We start from the raw sequence: 19545 nt of genomic DNA, 5'->3' as shown, positions 1-19545 counted from the left end.
AAGGCAAATCATACCATGCATGGGTGCATCAGGGTAGAGCAAAAGAGAAAATAAACAGGGTGCAAAATCTTATACACTGTAGAAGTATATGATATCATGATGGGCATAGAAAAAGTGAAAGGTCACAGTCCTTTTCTCAGTGTAGTCTAAACCAAAGATTTAAGGTGGGAGGGGAAAGTTTACCTCATGAGTGACCAAGATTATGGGGAGAAGACAGGAGAATGGGGTTGAGAGAAAAAATAGATCAGCCATGATCGAATGGTGAAGCAGACTCGATTGGCCAAATGTCCGAATTCTGCTCCTATGTCAAAAGTCTAATCATTACATTATCTTAAAGACAATTGGATAGGTACAGAGTTAGAAAAAATTAAGCATGAAATTGACTAAAACAAGAAATTGGGATGAACTTAGGTAGGTAATTTGGTCAGCATGGGCAAGTTGGGACAAAAGGTTCAAGTTTCCGTGTTCTACAGCTCTAGGAATCTAACTAAAATACTCTTCTCACAAGCTCAGAACATCTGAAAGAAGGTGGACATTGGTATTTGAAGTGTATTCTCTGCTGCAGTGCAGAAAGTTTGGGAGATGATTTATTTGCGGCACCTCCCATAAGCAGCACCACGATCATTTATTGCGTGGCGAGTGAGAAAAGATGGGACGACGTTACCCAGCAACTGTGGAGCCGAGAATGGCAGCGCGCATCTTAAAATATCGGAATGATTTCACTTTCTGTTGGTTCAGTGAGCTGGAAATAAATGGGAGAAATTGCCTTCACCTGTAGACTGCTGCTAGACTCTTACAGGTCCGATCCTGAAATAGAATTTGGCACTTACTGTCACCGTGACAACGCAGTGGTCCAAGTTTGTAGGCTGCTTTTGAGTTTGTTCTGTTTGTGTCCCCAATAATAATCTGAGTTACAGGTAAATGGTCTTTGTGTGAAAGAACTCCTGTATCGTTAGTCCTGCCAATAAATAGAACATAATAATAATAATAATAATAATAATAATAATAATAATAATAATAATAATAATAATAATAATAATAATAATGATAATAATAAGGATAAAAACAAATAAATCTGCTTCAATATCCATATCCATATTCAATATCCATAATATCCATAATTTGGACACGTTCATATGTTTGAGCTCTTCCCAATAACCCTTTCTGGCTTAAGCCCTCCCTTCACCACCTCCAGTTTCAATTCCATTTGGAATATTTTGGAGGAGCAAGAAACCAAGAACCAAGAGGAACAGAATGAGGCCATTTGACCCATCAAGTCTACTCCACCATTCAATCATGGCTAATCTATTTTTCACTCTCGAACCCATTCTCCTGCTTTCTCCCCATAACCCCTGACCCCATTACCAATCAAGAATCTGCCAATCTCCGCCTTAAAAATATCCATTAATTTGGCCACCACAGCCATCTGTGGCAATGAATTCAGCAGATTCACCATTCACCATAAAGACATTTCTTGTTGTCTCCTTTCTAAATGTACGTTCTGTGGCCATGGCCTCTGATTCTTGACTCTCCCTCTAGTGGAAATGAGCGTCATAAAATTAGGGTAGCCGTTTCATGAACAAAAATAGTGTGAATTGGCTGCCTGTTAGAATACTGCAAAATCTTGTCACTGATTGGGAATTAAAACTGACCAATTTCTCCTGGGAACACTGGTTTAGCATCACACAAGGTGAATTTCTGCTCCCTCCCCCCTCAACTTTGCCACACCCTGAAATACAGACAATCTAAACACTTGCCTGGGAATGTAATGGCTATGTTAATAGTCTCCATACATTACAGGCATTTGAGACTTTTAAGGATCTGGACTGTGTTATCAAATTAACCAATTCAAAATTATTGAAGAGAACCAATTCAGAATGATCAAAGAGGGCAGCAGTGTGATGCAGCTGGTAGTATTGTGGCCTCATAGCGCCAGAGATCCGGGTTCAATCCCGATCTCAATATCTGTCTGTGTGGAGTTTGATGTTCTCCCTGTGACGGATGTGTTTACTCCAGGTATTCCAGTTTCCTCCCACAACCCAAAGACGTGTGGGTCTGGAAGATAATTAACCTCTGTAACATTGTCCATAGTGTGTAGGGAATGGATGCAAAAGTGAGATAACATAGAACACTAGTGTGAATGGGTGATCGATGGTTGGCATGGACTTGTTGGGCCGAAGAGTCTGTTTCTGCCTGCTATCCCTAAACTGAATTAAAGAACCTGATATTAAAAGCAAGCAAGTACTTTGTGACAAGCAACATTTTATATCATGTCTCTCTTTTAATCATAAATCGAGGAGATATCTGGTCATATTACAATGCATAAAAGGGTTACTACGCAACACATGAACAAAATATGGCAGACTCAGAATGATAGGTTTAGTAGAGGAACTGCAGATGCTGGTTTACAAAAAAAGACACAAAGTGCTGGAGTAACTCAGCGGGTCAGGCAGCATCTCTGGAGAACATCAATATGTGATGTTATGGGTCGGGACCCTTTCTTCAGACTGATTGTAATAGCAGGAAGAAAGTTACAAGGACAGGTTTAGTGTTGCTTAAATGTTTAAAAGATGACAAGATACATAAATATATATATTTTTATATTTACATAACCAATAATACCTAAAATCAGCTGTAAAGCACTTTGGCTTAAATTTTAATACAAGGATTTCTTAAATTATTTACAGCTGATGTTTGACCTGCTATGTATCTGACAAGATAATTTCTTCCTTCATATCTTTCTTATTCATTACTAATTTTCTTGCACATCACTTGATGTCGACATATAAACAAATTCATTTCTTGATGAACTTTTAATTTCCATACCTCAATAAAATTGTGAATTATAAAAAACTCTTCTCAAATATATACACAATTACTTTTAATTATTCATTCACCATCTTCCAAGTCATAACAACTGTAAATAATGGGATCAGTCCCCTGTGAGGACAATAAATGAAGAGGAGCTTTGATATGAGTTGTTCAAGCTAATTTATGGTTAAGTTGGAATAGATGAGGAGAAAAATTGGTCACTACCAGAAAGTCTAGCGATCAGCAGGCACAAATTTATAGACAAAAGGGACACTAAATGCTGGAGTAACACAGCGGGTCAGGCATCATCTCTGGAGAAAATGAATAGGTGATATTTTGTGTCAGAACCCTTCATCAGAGTCTGGGTACATGATAAAGGAATACTGTTCGGTGCAAGGTAAAGCCAGCAAAGTCCAATCAAGGATAATCCGAGGAACACCAATGAGGTAGATAGTAGTTCAGCACTGCCCTCTGGTTGTGGTAGAATGATTCAGTTGCCTGATAGCAGCTGGGAAGAAACTGTTCCTGAATCTGGAGGTGTGCGTTTTCACACTTCTTTAACTTTTGCATGATGGGAGAGGGGAGAAGAGGGAGTGGCCAGGGTGCACTCGATTTCACCTTGATTATGCCTACTGGCCTTCCCGAGGCAGCGTGAGGTATAAATGGAGCTGATGGAAGGGAGGTTGGTTTGTGTGATGGTCTGGGCTGCTCCAACATTTTGCTGCAATTTATTGTGGTCTTGTATGGAGTTGTTCCCAAACCAAGCTGTGATGCATCTCTGTTTTTTCTCTCTCTGAGTATCAGCAAATCAGGCCGATTTATTTCAGATACCCAACATCTGTGCTTTTTTTTTACTTGGATGCAATAAAGTAATCGTGTTATTAGCATGAAAGAAAGGAACTAATTAAGTATTAAAATCTTGGCATTAGAAATGCAATTGATCAAACCTTGCATTTGTATATTGTGAATAAAAGAAATGTTAGTCAAATAACTTAGTGTGAAATAGATAAAATATAAAAATAAATATAATTGTACATTGTGTGCCAGTGTGGGCTCATTGTAAAAACGGTAACCTTTCTCACCTTTATCCAACAATACAATCCACATAATGCCATGGGGAGAAGGCTAGAAAATGGTATTGAGCGGAAAAATAGATCAGCCATGATATATTTAGCAGTACTTTCATCTGTTCTTTTGCCAGGAGATGAAAGGGTGCCCCTCAACCTTTAGATTATTTGTTACCTTAAATAGATATTAATTTGAAAAAGTTTCTACAAGTTGCAGGAAGGAAGAGGAACGGCAGTGGAGTAGCACCAAAAGTGTTTTATACTCAAATCTCACTCCGGGGACCAACAATCTTCCAACACAGAAGCAAGAGAGCTGCCTCTGAACTACAACTGATGCAGACATTATTTTTCTCCACGTGAAGGTAATCATCTTTTTAATTAGTGAACATTTATATTGTCACTCATGTAGTTTGACTTGATTACTAATCAAATGCAAGTTAGTAAAATGTTAAGAACATTACTTGTCATATTAAATTCATTAAAACACTAAAATAACCACTTACTAAATTTCGCTGTGACATTAAATGCTAAAATTATCATCTACCTCATTTGCCTATATACAAATTATAATGAAGCTCCAATTTAGTAAAATATTGGTATTATACAATAACATCAAACTTCCCTCATTTGAATTCAGCCCACTAATTTACACATCCTTGCATTTGTTTCACCTATTTAACTTCGTCACAACTGCATTAATTGTATTTTGTTCAACTACTTTTACAATGGTACATTTAAAATAATATATTTCCATGTAATTCCTGGCTATAAACCCTCTCTTCTATTGCAGATTTCCACATTATGAATGTTTATGTCCACATTTGTAATAGAAACTGTCCATTATTCTGCATGCTTCCAGTGATTTAGTTGTAGCACCTAATTTATGCATCTCGCAATTCCTCAAATAATACCTCAAAAAAGTTTCAATACTCTTCATTGCCATTATATTCATTGCCAATAAATTGCCGTTTTGCTGTTCAACATTTAGTATATGAATTCAAAATGAAAGGACTCAACAAAGTGGATGTGGACATAGAAACATAGAAACATAGAAATTAGGTGCAGGAGTAGGCTATTCGGCCCTTCGAGCCTGCACCGCCATTCAATATGATCATGGCTGATCATCCAACTCAGTATCCCGTACCTGCCTTCTCTCCATACCCCCTAATCCCCTTAGCCACAAGGGCCACATCTAACTCCCTCTTAAATATAGCCAATGAACTGGCCTCAACTACCCTCTGTGGCAGAGAGTTCCAGAGATTCACCACTCTCTGTGTGAAAAAAGTTCTTCTCATCTCGGTTTTAAAGGATTTCCCCCTTATCCTTAAGCTGTGACCCCTTGTCCTGGACTTCCCTAACTTGTGGAAGAGTTTAGGACTAGAGGCCACGGCCTCAGAATAAAAGGATGTACCTTTAGAAAGGAGACAAGGAGGAATTTCTTCAGTCAGACGGTGGTGAATTTGTGGAATTAATTGACAGATTCTTGATTATTACCGGAGTCATTGGCTGTGAGAAGAAGGCAGGAGAATGTGGTTGAGAGGGAAAGATAGATCAACCATGTTTGAATGCCGGAGTGACTTGATGGGCCAAATGGCCTAATTCTGCTCCTAGAATTTATGAAATTATGAATTATGAAAATAGAGTGAAATAAATAGCAACATATGCAGCTTCACTATTTGATGAGTGACATGTCCTCATCAGCATCAAAAAAATAATTTCTAAATAACTAAAACATAAAGTTCACAAAGTCATTGATTAATTTGAGTACCAGAGTTTCTTCATTCAAAAGAATAGAGCTTCCTTTAGTCTAAGCTGGAATAGGATAAGTGGGATATGCAGAAAGTTTGCCATAACTTGATCGGACTATCCTTGATCGGACTTTACTGGCTTTACCTGGCATTAAACGTTATTCCTTTGTCATGTATTTATATACTGCAAATGGCTCGATTGTAATCATGTATTGTCTTTCTGCTGACTGGGTAGCATGCAACAAATGTTTTTCACTGTACCTCGGTGCACGTGACAATAGACTAAACTGTAAAACTCTAAACTGTAATATCAACATCGAGTCCAGATTTTAAGATCAGTCAACTAGATTAGGTCATAAGGTCATAAGTGATTGGAGAAGAATTAGGCCATTTGGCCCATCAAGTCTACTCTGCCATTCAATCATGGCTGATCTATCTCTCTCTCCTAACCCCATTCTCCTGCCTTCTCCTCATAACCCCGGACACCCGTATTAATCAAGAATCTATCTATTTCTGCCTTAAAAATATCCATTGCCCTCCACAGCCTCCTGTGGCAAAGAATTCAACAGATTCACCACCAATAAATTCCTCCTCATCCCCTTCCTATAGGAATGTCCTTTAATTCTGAGACTATGGGCTCTAGTCCTAGACTCTCCCACTAGTGGAAACATCCTCTCCACATCCACTCTATTAAAGCCTTTCACTAAGGGTTATTAGCTGTGCCACAATATTAGATTCTGCTTTCAAATACAGTTGGCCAGAAACAAAAGCACTGCTTAAAAGATAAATAAGGTGGTAGTTAGTGAGATAAATATAATTCTACAGTTAGAATAGGTAATAGTTCATTAATTATGACAGCTTGACAAGTTATGTTACCCATCTGAAAATTGAGCGTTTATACCTACACAAATTGCTAAATTTAAAATTAATTATTTAAGCACCTTTAACTATATTGTTTTGTCATTCTTGCACTATATGACAAGATACAGTTTAGAATCCAAGACAAAGCCAGGTTTACCATTTATCACTGTCGGCATCACAGTTACAGTAATAACTTGTATCTAGGCAGTTCCCATCCAATCCACATGTACATCTTTGGACTCCGATTGACGAACCACCCCAGTAAACTTGTTTTTCATTCGTTCTCCCGTTCCACCATGTAAATGGTATTCCATCTGGGGAAGGTAAAAAAAACAGCAAACTTCAGTAACATATATCCAGTCTTGGAATAGAGGTAGTAACCTCAGAATTAAAGGACGTTTCTATAGGAAAGAGATGAGTGTCGATTGGTTACTTTACTTACTAACCAATGTAGTGCTTTATTATCAGAAGTCGCGCCTACTACCACACTGTTCATATTATCGCAACCCGATGTGTGTAGTCAGTCCATGCTGCTGTACAGTAGAAGGAACATGCTATAGTGTGTTATATGTACTTTCCAATAAATACTGTTGTACTATGTTTGTGAGTATGTGTGAGTTACTTGACAATGAGGAGGAATTTCTATAGTCAGAGGGCGGTGAATCTGTGGAATTCATTGCCAGAGAATGCTGTAGAGGCCAAGTCAATGGATATGTTTAAGTCAGAGATGGATTGTTGATTAGTACGAGTTTCAGGAGTTATGTGGAGAAGCCATGAAAATATGGTTAGGAGAGATAGATCATCCATGCATGAATAGCAGAGTAGACTTGATTGGTCGAATGGCCTAATTCTGGTCCTACCACTTGAAATTATTAACTACAGTAAGTACTTAACAGCTCAACATAACAGCTACAATAAAGCTAGGCCTGCATTTGGGCAATGTTGGCACATCATTAATTTTAAAGGGCAAACTATTCTGAAGAGCTTTATACAAACCAGTTTTCAAGTCACAGAAATAGAGAATCTGTATTAGACAATACACAATAGACAATAGGTGCAGCAGAAGGGCATTTGGCCCTTCGAGCCAGCACTGCCATTTAATATGATCATGGCTGATCATCCACAATCAGTACCCCTATCCTGCCTTCTCTCCATATCCCTTAACTTTGCCATCCCTAAGAGCTCTGTCTAACTCTCTCTTGAAAGCATCCAGAGAACCAGCCACCACCATCTGAGGCAGAGAATTCCACACGCTCACAACTCTCTGTGTGAAAAAGTTTTTCCTCATCTCTGTTCTAAATGGCTTACCACTTATTCTTAAACTACAGCCCCTGGTTCTGGACTCCCCCAAAATTGGGAACGTGTTTCCTGCCTCTAGCGTGTCCAAACCCTTAATAATCTTACATGTTTTAATAAGATCCCTTCTCATCCTTCTAAATTCCAAAGTATACAAGCCCAGCCGCTCCAATCTATCAACATATGACAGTCCTGCCATCCCTAGAATTAACCTAGTGAACCTGCGCTGCTCTCCCACAATAGCAAGAATGTCCTTCCTCAAGTTTGGAGACCAAGATTGCACACAATATTCAAGATGTGGTCTCACTAGGGCCCTGTACAACTGCAGGAGGACTTATTTACTCCTATTCTCAATGTTGGGGTAGAAGATATGTGTAGGAAGGAACTGCTGATGCTAGTTTACACCAAATATAGATACAAAATACTGGAGTTACGTATTGGGACAGGCAGCATCTCCAGAAAGAAGGAATGGGTGACATTTGTGTCGAGACCCTTCTTCGGTCTGAAGAAGTGTTTTGAACCATAACTTTACTCCAGCATTTTGTGTCTATTTTCGGGGTAGAAGATAAATATATTAAATTGTTGTTTTTGTTTATTTTATTGATGGGATAATGTAGTGGGGGATCAATCAAAGAGCGTGGTGCTCAGCTGAGTGGGACTGAAGAAGGGTGCCGACCCGAAAAATCACCCATCCTTTTGCACCAAAGATGCTGCCGGACCAGTTGAGTTTGTGACCTTTGTGCCTTCCCGAGCTAACAGATCCAGCCATAATTTCATTTTATGGTGGAATACTGATGGTGGATCTGTGGAATTCATTGCCACAGACGGTGGTGGAGACCAATTCAATGGATATTTTTAAGTTGGAGATTTATAGATTCTTGAATGGTACGGGTGCCAGGGGTTATGTGGAGAAGGCAGGAGAATAGGGTTAGGAGGGAAAGATAGATCAGCCATGATTGAATGGCGGAGTAGACTTGATGGCCTAATTCTACTCATAGAACATGAACAGAAAGCATAGGGTGCTGAACGAGAGGGCAGCCTCGAAGTTGCAAGAGAGGGGAGACCTGGAGATGGGGCCTCACAGCTTCCTCACAGTGCAGAGGGGACGTTGAGAATATCACTCAATATTCAACAAGATCCAGCCCAATTTTAATGCAAGCTTCCTTGCCTTCCTATGAGACAGCAATTTTCACCACATCCATAATGCTATTTATTTCTGAATAATGTCCACTTGAAATCAAAACCCTTTGATTTAGTTCTACTGATCTTTCTTTTTCAATTTAATCGTTCTTTCCTTAAGGAATATTTTCCATTTGTTTTTGCTTGCACATTAAACAGTGTTCAAGCATTTCCTTGTGACCATTTGATTTAGTCAAGGGATAGCTTCCCTGCATAGAAATCAGCTGTACATGGCAGCGTAGAATTGTGACACACCACTCAAAATAGGGGCCCATCTGGTTTGTCTGAAACTAAATAGATAAAGGGATAAAAAGATCAAGGAACTTCACATCAAAGATCCATGTTCATCATTATTTATATTAATGTGACATCAAAAGATAACTTCAAAGATCAGTGATTAGTTCTATTCCTAACACGAAGAAACTTTAAATATTTTATTGATTCAATACACACTTTAGTAATTCCTTCGGTCTCTTGCAAATAATGCTCTGGTGAACATATGTTACAAATCGCGGAAAGGCAAGTGATGGGTCAAATCTGCAAGAGACACGAAGAAAGGATTCACTACTAACTTTACTGAAGTACTGCAAAACAAACTCAATTTTCACAAAAACATAAGATAGACACAAAATGCTGGAGTAACTCAGCGGGACAGGCAGCATCTCTGGAGAGAATGAATGGGTGATGTTTCGTGTTGAGTCAGAGATGGATTGTTGATTAGTACGAGTTTCAGGAGTTATGTGGAGAAGCCATGAAAATGTGGTTAGGAGAGATAGATCATCCATGCATGAATAGCAGAGTAGCCTTGATTGGTCGAATGGCCTAATTCTGCTCCTACCAGGTGAAATTATTTTGGAGTTGGAGGAACAGCACCTCATATTCCGACATATAACAGACGTTACCCATTGCTTCTCTCCAAAGATGCTGCCTGTCCCGCTGGGTTACTCCAACATTTTGTGTCTATCTTCGATTTAAATCAGCTATAAAAAATGTGCAGGAGGAGACGGCAGATGCCGTTTTGCATCGAAGATAGACACAGAATGCTGGAGTAACTCAACGGGTCAGGTAGCATCTCTGGAGAAAAGGAATAGTCCCTTCTTCGGACTGAGAGTTAGGGGAGAGGGAAACTAGAGGTGTGAAAAGGTACAGAACCGGCACCAGAACCGGCACCAATGGCCAAAGAACACACACTGCCCTCTCTCTGCCCCTCCCCCACTCTAGTCGTCCTCCTAGTTTTACTGTTAGTATCCCCTCGTTAACATCTTATCCACAGCCACCAATGGACCTTTGTGGGATTTTTTGGCCATTGGTGCCACCTCCAATTTGGTCTGTGCCTTGTCATACCTCCAGCTTCCCTCTCCCCGACTCACTGTCTAAAGAAGGGTCTTGGCCCAAAACGCCACCTATTCATTTTCCCCAGAGGTGCTGCCTGACCCGCTGAGTTACTGGAGCATTTTGTGTCTGTCAATAAAAAGTGCATTGAAACAGTGAGGTGTTCAAAGCTTTGAACGGGTGAATAGAGTAAAACAAGATTATAATTTGAGAACCATTAATAAAATATTTAAAAATCGGTAATTGGAAAAAACTGAATATCTTTACTCTTTACGAGTTTGAAATTTTTGAGCTATGGACAAACAATGTCATGGCCATAAATATCTTAAGGTCATTTGCTTAATTCATAGACTTATCACTTTAGGATCATTGCTGTTGAGGGAGTGCAGCATAGGTCACAAGGTTAATTCCCGGGATGGCGGGACTGTCATATGTTGATAGAATGGAGCGGCTGGGATTGTATACTCTGGAATTTAGAAGGATGAGAGGAGATCTTATTGAAACATGTAAAATTATTAAGGGATTGGACACGCAGGAAACATGTTGGGGGAGTCCATAACCAGGGGCCTCAGTTTAAGAATAAGGGGTAAGCCATTTAGACGAGGTTAAGGAAAAATCTTTACACCCAGAGGGTTGTGAATCAGTGGAATTCACTACCTCAGAAGGCAGTGGAAGTCAATTCGCTGGATGTCTTCAAGAGAGAGTTAGATAGGGCTCTTAAAGATAGCAGAATCAGGGGATATGGGGAGAAGGCAGGAACGGGGTACTGATTGTGGATGATCAGCCATGATCAAGGTGAATGGTGGTGCTGGCTCGAAGGACCGAATGGCCTACTCCTGCACCTATTGTCTATTGTCTGTTCTAGCGATTGAATTAGGCAAAAAGTATTGTGGTGTTTATTGCGGTGCTTACCTTGAGCTGTTACTCAATAATATCATGGGGAATCTGTAAAATATATTTCATTATCTAGCTTGATTCCATACCCCTTGCCAAACAAAAATGTAACAACGCCAATTTGGAATGCTTTAAAAGTGTCCACCAGTGTCTACCAGTCCACCACACGACAGAAGGGGGAGGAGTTGTACAGTTTGTTTGCCACTGGGGAAAAAAAGGATCTGTGGCGTTCTGTACTGCATCTTGGTGGAACCAGTCTGTTGCTGAAGGTGCTCCTCAGGTTGACCAGTGTGTCATGGAGGGGGTAAGCTGTATTGCCCAAGATGCTCTGCATTTTGAGGAGTATCCTCAACTCCAAGACCATCTCCCATGAATCCAACTCTGCCCCCAGGATGGAGCCGGCCATCCTAATGAGCTTGTTAATCCTGTTGGCATGCATGGCTTTTCTCACTGCTGCCCCAGCACATGACAGTGAAGAAGATGGCACTGGCTACCACCGATTGGTTGGACATCTGCAACATCTTACTGCAGATGTTGAAAGAGCGGAGCCTTCACAAAAAGCACAGCTGGCTCTGTCCCTTCTTGTACAGGGTCTCAGCGTTCCTGGATCAGTTCAGTTTACTGTCCAGGTACTGTCTGAGGTATGTACATAGAGACCAGTTAAAAAATAAAGCAAAATACTATGCTGACATTAAAAAACTACCAAAGGTAGACAAAAAAGCTGGAGAAACTCAGCGGGTGAGGCAGCATCTCTGTAGCGGAATAGGTGACTTTTCGGATCGACATCCTACTTCAGAATGATGTCGGAGGTGGGAAAAAGAAAGGAAGAGGCAGAGACAGTAGGCTTTGGGTGAGCTGGGAAGGGGAAGGGAAGGAGGGAGAAAGCAAGGACTACCTGAAATTGGTGAAGTCAATGTTCATACCGCTGGGGTGTAAACTAACCAAGCGAAATATGAGGTGCTGTTCGGCCAATTTGTGGTGGGACTCACTCTGGCCAAGGAGGAGGCCCAGGACAGAAAGGTCGGATTCGGAACGGGAGGGGGAGTTGAAATGCTGAGCCACCGGGGCGATCAGGTTGGTTATTGCGAACTGAGCGGAGGTGTTGGGCGAAGCGATCAAACTTTATAATTTCCCTGCTTGCCCTGTGATCACCTATTGCTTATCCACCACCGCCAACAACCCCTCCCCCAGCTCCATCTAAACAAGCCCAAAAAATATAATTTTAACCTGCCACATATTCCAGCTGTGTGGCATTGTCAATAGCTTAAACAGACTTTTTTGCTCAGCCCTTAATGTTCTATTCTCAAAGTAATCTATTCAACCACCAATCTAATTGTAGGCATTTTTTGCTTGGTAACATTCTGCTAAAACTGTGCTGCACATCCTTCAAGTACAATACATCATCTAACTGCGTGATGCTCAGAAATGAAACAGTACTCTCCACGCTGTTTCAATTCTGATGGTATTTTAACAGCCAACAGATGCAGTCAAGAGAGTCCAGAGGTTAGTTTTGTTTAGGTTAGAGACACAGCATGGAAACAGGCCCTTTGGCCCACGGAGTCCGCACCAACCATCGATCCCCTCGTACACTAGTTCTATCCTACACACGAGGGACAATTTTCGGAAGCCAATCAACCTACAAACCTGAACGTCTTTGGAGTGTGGGAGGAAACTGGAGCTCCCGGAGAAAACCCATGCAGTCACAGGGGGAACGTACAAACTCCGTACAGACAGCACCCGTCATCAAGAACGAACCCGGGTCTTCGACACTGTAAGGTAGAAACTCTACCACTGTGCCACCGAGTGGTCAAAAAGTGTTTCATGTTCGTATGTACTGTCAGTGGATCAATGAAATCCTTACATGCAGCAGCATAACAGGCCTGTAAATGCAATGCCCACAGGTAGTATATAATAAACAAAAAATAAATAAACTCAGAATAAACAAACTAATCTTTCACTTTGTTCTTCCATTGTGTTCTCCTCTCAATTTATTTCTAAGGCTAATATTCCTGTGGTGGGACAGTCTTAGACCAGAGGGCACAGCCTCAGAATAAGAAGATGTATTCACTGGAGTTTAGAAGGATGAGGGGGTATCTTATAGAAACATATAAAATTATAAATGCACTGGACAAGCTAGATGTAGGAAAAATGTTCCCAATGATGGGAATAAAGGGAAGGTCATTTAAGACTGAGGTGAGAAAAAACTTTTTCACCCAGAGAGTTGTGAATCTTTGGAATTCCCTGCCACAGAGGGCAATGGAGGCCAAACCACTGGATGGATTTAAGAGGGAGTTAGATAGAGCTCTAGGGGCTAGTGGAATCAAGAGATATGGGGAGAAGGCAGACACGGGTTATTGATAGGGGACGATCAGCCATGATCACAATGAATGGCGGTGCTGGCTCGAAGGGCCGAATGGCCTGCCCCTGCACCTATTTTCTATGTTTCTATGTACCTTTTAGAATGGGATGAGGTGGAATTTCTTTAGCCAAAGAGTGGTGATCTGCAAATTTCATTGCCACAGATGATTGTGGAGGCCAAGTCACTGGGTATTTTTAAAGCAGAGATAAAGAACAGCATATGCTGGTTTATACTAATGATAGCTCATAGTATGATGTGTGGAGCCTTTGTTTTGTTAAGACATAAAATCAATCAGCCGACTAAAGAGATTAATTTATCAAATCCATATGAATTGGAGAGGTGGGAAGTCTACATCAGGTTTCCCACGATCTTGAATACAACGCACAACGCTGCAAGGTTTTGCAAACATAACATTAGAAAGGGCGGCACGGTGGCACAGCGGGAGAGGTACTGCCTTACAGCACCAGAGACCTGAGTTTGATCATTGTCAAAGCCTCTGCAATCTCCGCTCTTGCTTCCCTCAATAACCTGGGATCATTTGCATCAGATCCTGAGGATTTATCCACCTTAATGCTCTTGAAGAGGCTTAACACCTCCACCTCCTTAATCTCAAACTGCCATTGCATGTTGTTATTCTCTGCACTGATCTCACTGTCCGCCAGGTCTTTCTCTGGTGTAAACAGATGGAAACACATGTCTAGTTCCTCAACTACATCACCAGGCTCCAAGCATAAATTCCCTCCGTTATCCTTAGGCGGGCCTACCTCTCCCTGGTTATCCTCTTCCTTTTAAATATGCTTTGGGAGATTGCAAGAATTTTCAAAGAATTGTGAATGCAGCTCAGTACATCACGTAAACCAGCCGAGACACAAAAAGCTGGAGTAACTCAGCGGGACAGGCAGCATCTCTGTAGAGAAGGAATGGGTGACCTTTCGGGTCATCAATCTCCAGCTTTTTGTGCTATCTTCGGTTCAACTCCAGCCTTTTTTTTATCGATTTTCAGTTTACCACCAGCTTTTTGTGTCTATCTTCGGTTTAAAGCAGCATCTTCTCTCCAGAGATGCTGCATGTCCCGCTAAGTTACTTCAGGTTTTTGTGTCTATCTTCGGTTTAAACCAGCATCTGTAGTTCCTTCCCCCACATAAACCAGCCTCCCTCCCATTGACACTATGTGCACTTTGCAGTGCCCTTGGAAAGCAGCCAATATAATCAAGGACCACTCCCACCCTGGCCATTTCCTCTACTCCCCTTTCCTGTTTGACAGTAGGTACAAAAGTTTGCAAGTGCACACCACTAGACTCAAGGACAGTTTCTCCTCACTGTTAGCAGATTCTTCAACAGATCTGCTATAAGCAAACAATGTATTCCCAGTCCACCCTGTTGCATCTCATGTACTCTTTCTTTTTATCTGCACTTTCTCTGTAGTTGTAAAACTAAATTCTATTATTAATACTATCGTTGCAAACATTAGCGACGCAGCTGTGATGGTTTCCGATGGGCGCAGTGACGGAAGCGCCACACATCTCTGTCCTCCATGCAGCTGGCAAGCTCCTCTTTTATCTCTACACATGCGTCTTCAGCATTGTCTTGATTGTCCGTCCTGGGTCACGTCTTCCATAGGTGGGTTCCCACAGCACAACCTTGTTTGCTGGCATTTATGGTTGACGGTGGCAGGGTGGCAATTCTGCATGCTTTGATTTATTAATGTATTGATGTTTTACTGAGATAGCTTGGTCTCTCGGTACGCGTGACGATAATTAAAAAAAAAATACCAATGTCCATATTTTCTTACAGCACAAGAAGATTATCTGACCCATGAAACCTATGTCAGCTGTCAGAGTATTCCTATCAGTTCCATTCCTCCACTTATTTCCCTGAAATCGCTCTCTCTCTCTCACGTGCCAGTTCTCCTCATTTCCGGGCTCTTAGCAAAGTGGTCCGTTCAATGCCTGGGTGCTCTGGGCAATGCTGAAGGATAGACACAGGCTATGCTTATCAGATAATTATACCCAGCTCCCATCCCATGAAGCAAGTCCCACATCACTAATCTATTGAATCTATTGAAGTCCCACATCGCAGAATCTATTGAATGGCCTTCTCAGAATCCAACAAATCCAGAGAACTACAGTCCTGCTTAATCCCAAGTATTGATCTCTGAGAAGAATTCACCCCTTCTCCTGCAAATGTTGGGTGGCACAGTGGCTTAGAAGTAGAGCTACTGCCTTACAGTGTCAGAGGCTCGAGTTCAATCTTGACTATGGGTGCTGACCGTATGGAGTTTGTAATTTCTCCCTGTGACCACGTGGGTTTTCTCCAGGTGCTCCGGTTTCCTCACATACTCCAAAGGCTGGTTAATTGACTTCAGTAAAAAGATTGTAGAATGTCCCTAGAGTGTTGGATAGTGTTAGTGTACGGGGTGATCGCTGGTTGGTGTGGACTCAGACGGCCGAAGGGCCTGTTTCTGTGCTGTTTAAAAAGGAACTGCATATGCTGGAAAATCGAAGGTACACAAAAATGCTGGAGAAAGTCAGCGGGTGCAGCAGCATCTATGAAGCGAAGGAAATAGGCAACGTTGTCTGAAGTATGGTTTCGGCCCGAAACGTTGCCTATTTCCTTCGCTCCATAGATGCTGCTGCACCCGCTGAGTTTCTCCAGCATTTGTGTGTACCTCCTGTTTCTGTGCTGTATCGCTAAAGTCTAAAAGCACCTTTCTGCATAAAAAGGTATCAATCTTTGCACCTTTCCCATACTTACAAACTATTGCCCTTATCTCCATATTCCTCTCTTTCTCAAGCCACAAGACTCACTTTGCAGAACTAACAATTGTGTATCTACTACAGTCTATTAAATGAATCAAAATTTAATGCACATTGCAATGGACTAAAAATAAATGTTGGTTTTATTTTCAATTTTAAATCAATGTTGATGTTCAAATACTGATTTAAGAGAGGAAAAAAACACACACAGATCAAATTGACCAGCCTTGCAATCAATAGAAGTTGGTTGCAAAAGCATGCCTGTGACTATAAGACTAAATGGATTAAATGCCCCATTGCACATACTTCTCGCTCCACGGAGCAAGTAAATGAAATAAACCAATGATAGAAAGCGTTTCAACTTATCCAGCATTTAAGGTATTTGAAAACAAGTTGTGTGAGTAATGGATAAAGATTATGCTTTAATAGCCAAATACTTACCTGTGTGAGGAAATGCAGAATTATGCAGCTGGAGAGGTAATGTGGTCCATTGTGAGGTTATGAGTCTGAATATAAAGAGATTTGGGAGAAGGCTGAAGCAATGGAATTAGTTCTGAATAGCTCCAGCAATAACAAGGTGCCAATGCAATGACTCCCAAGATGTTGGCAATCTATGGCTAGTTTTGTTCAAGTCAATTTAATTCAATTCACCAGTCTTTTCCCTGAAAAAATATTTATTTAGTCTTATTTGATATACTTTACTTAGAAAAAAAAATCACAGGGCAAGCTTCCACCATCGCTGGAGGTATAGGAGCCAAAAACTGTAACATCCAGGTTCAGGAGCAGCTTCTTCCCTACAACCATCAGGCTATTAAACACTACAAATAAGCTCCGAACTACATCGATCTGGAGGCACTGTTTTCGTCTTTGCACTATCACTGTTATTGTTTTTAACCTGTTCAGTGCCACCTGCGAGTAGACTCAGGGGTCATGACCAATAGTGAAAAAAAACTTGGCAGTGAAAAGGTTAATCTGTAAAAATAAACATGGATATCAGGGCTTGTTCCACACACCCACCACTCTGTGCGTGAAAAAAATGCCCCTCAGATCTCTTTTAAATCTTTCCCCTTTCACCAATGCCTTCTGGTGTTAGACTCTCCTACCCTGGGACTGTGACCATTCACCTTATCTAAGGTAGACAAAAATGCTGGAGGAACTCAGCGAGTGAGGCAGCATCTATGGAGCGAAGGAATAGGTTATGCTTCGGGTCGAGACCCTTCACCTTGTCTATGTCCCGCACGATGTTATAAACCTCTATATGGCCACCTCCACCCTGCCACTGCCTCTTATGCTTAAGAAAAGAAAGCCCCAGTCTAGAAGGGGGTTCTAGATCCACCCAAAATGTCACCCATTCCTTCTCTACAGGGATGTTGCCTGTCCCTCTGAGTTACTCCATCTTTTTGTGTCTATCTTCGGCTTAAACCAGCATCAGCAGTTCCTTCCTACACACCGAATCTATCCAATCTTCTTATAACCCAAGCCCTCCCACCCCAGTGACATCCTTGTGAATCTTCCTGTACCCTTTCCAGCTTAATGATATCTTCCCACAGCCAGGCAATCAGAACAGCTATGAAAAATAATATCTGGGCCACATTAGCAATTCCTTAACATGATCTTTGTGTCTGAATTCTACATAGAACACCAGCCTGTCATAAAAGTTTGACGTCAGCGTTCACCTCTCATTATTTCCCATTTCACAAAAATGCCAATTAAAAAAAAGATGTGATTACACAATTCATTGGGACATGAATCACTGTTGATAAACAGCAAAATGATGACCACCTGAATACTGATCCTAATGACCCATCTTTCATACGTACAGATGGTGCGTAGAAGTTTATTGGAGAACTGCTGATATGAAACAGTTGACCTCATATCAACTTTATCCATATGTTCTGATTTATAAATAATGTTTGATGATACAGAATATTAATAGTGCAATAATTAATGTGTAGGAAGGAACTGCAGATGCTGGTTTAAATCAAAGATATATACAAAATGCTGGAGTAACTCAGCAGGACAGGCAGCATGTCTGGAGAGAAGGAATGGGTGACGTTTCGGGTCGAGACACTTCTTCAGACTGAAGAAAGGTTTCGACCCAAAATGTCACCCATTCCTTCTCTCCAGAGATGCTGCCTGTCCCGCTGAGTTACTCCAGCATTTTGTGTCTATCTTCGCAAAAATTAAAGTATTTGGAATGAATCCAGCTTCAAAACACAGTTTGTGATCGCGTCAGCTGACCTCATGTTGAAAGATAGGTTATAACCATTAATTAACTGGATTTCTCAGCTGTCTGAATTCTTAAAGATTGTGTCCTTGGAAAATGACTCCAAGGACAATGCTAGGATTTACATAATCTTTCATGGAACTTTGTGATGTCTTTGGGGATTAAATAAATGACAAGTGTCAAACAACCTTTGTTCAAATGCATTATCATTAGTATTATTTAAACTGGAGAGTCAATTCTAAAATTCTTTGCCAAGAGATTGTTTGATCCAATTTATGATGCTAGTTAAGACGGCAGTGGCTAGAAATGTATCCCCAGTCATATGTGATAGATACACAATGTAATAGCAGAGTCATGGACTGTGTCATGCAGTCATACTGCGCTTCAACCTAATTGTCACAGTGACCAAGATGCCCTATCTACGCTACCAACCTGCCCGTATTAGGAACATATCCCTCTAAATCTTTCCTATCCATGTACCTGTTCAAATGTCTTTCAAATATTGTTATAGCATCTGCCTCGACTACCTCCTCTGGCAGCTCACTCTACTGTATTAACCCACAACTTTCTGTGTGGAAAAGGTTTCTGTCAGGTTCCTACTAAACCTTTACACTGTCATCTTAAACCTACGTTTACATAAGTTCATCAGCCATAGGAGCAGAATTAGGAAATTCCGCCCATCTAGTCCACCCCGCCATTCAATCATGGCTGATCTTTCTTTTCCTCTCATCCCCATTCTCCTGCCTTCTCCACATTAACCATTGACACCCTTACTAATCAAGAATCTGTCAATCTCCACCTATGTAAAAATATCCATTGATGACCTCCACAACCATCTGTGGCAATGAATTCCACAGATTCACCGCTCTCTAAGTAAAGATATTTCTCCTCATCTCCTTTCGAAAGGTGTGTCCTTTAATCCTGAGGCTATGCCATCTGGCGCTAGACTCCCCCTCTACTGGAAATATCCACTCTGCTAGTATACACTGGAAATATCCATTGGCTTGTTCTTAGT

The 19545-nt window shown here is 41.1% G+C and overlaps 1 protein-coding gene across 1 annotated transcript in view; it reads right to left on the bottom strand.

The window, feature by feature from the left end:
* Positions 1–19545, bottom strand: part of LOC129699106 (contactin-associated protein-like 5) — a 682034-nt gene that overhangs the window by 229926 nt on the left and 432563 nt on the right. The window contains exons 14-15 of the mRNA XM_055638765.1: positions 6645–6801; positions 831–958 (exon numbers count right to left, since the gene is read on the bottom strand). Of these exons, the coding sequence (XP_055494740.1) occupies positions 831–958; positions 6645–6801 (285 nt within the window). The remainder of the gene's footprint in view (positions 1–830; positions 959–6644; positions 6802–19545) is intronic.

The sequence above is a fragment of the Leucoraja erinacea genome, chromosome 7, assembly GCF_028641065.1.
Source record: "Leucoraja erinacea ecotype New England chromosome 7, Leri_hhj_1, whole genome shotgun sequence".
NCBI classification, from domain to species: Eukaryota; Metazoa; Chordata; class Chondrichthyes; order Rajiformes; family Rajidae; genus Leucoraja; species Leucoraja erinaceus.
The sequence above is the reverse complement of the archived record's forward strand: the minus strand, read 5'-3'. Positions and strand labels throughout refer to the sequence as shown.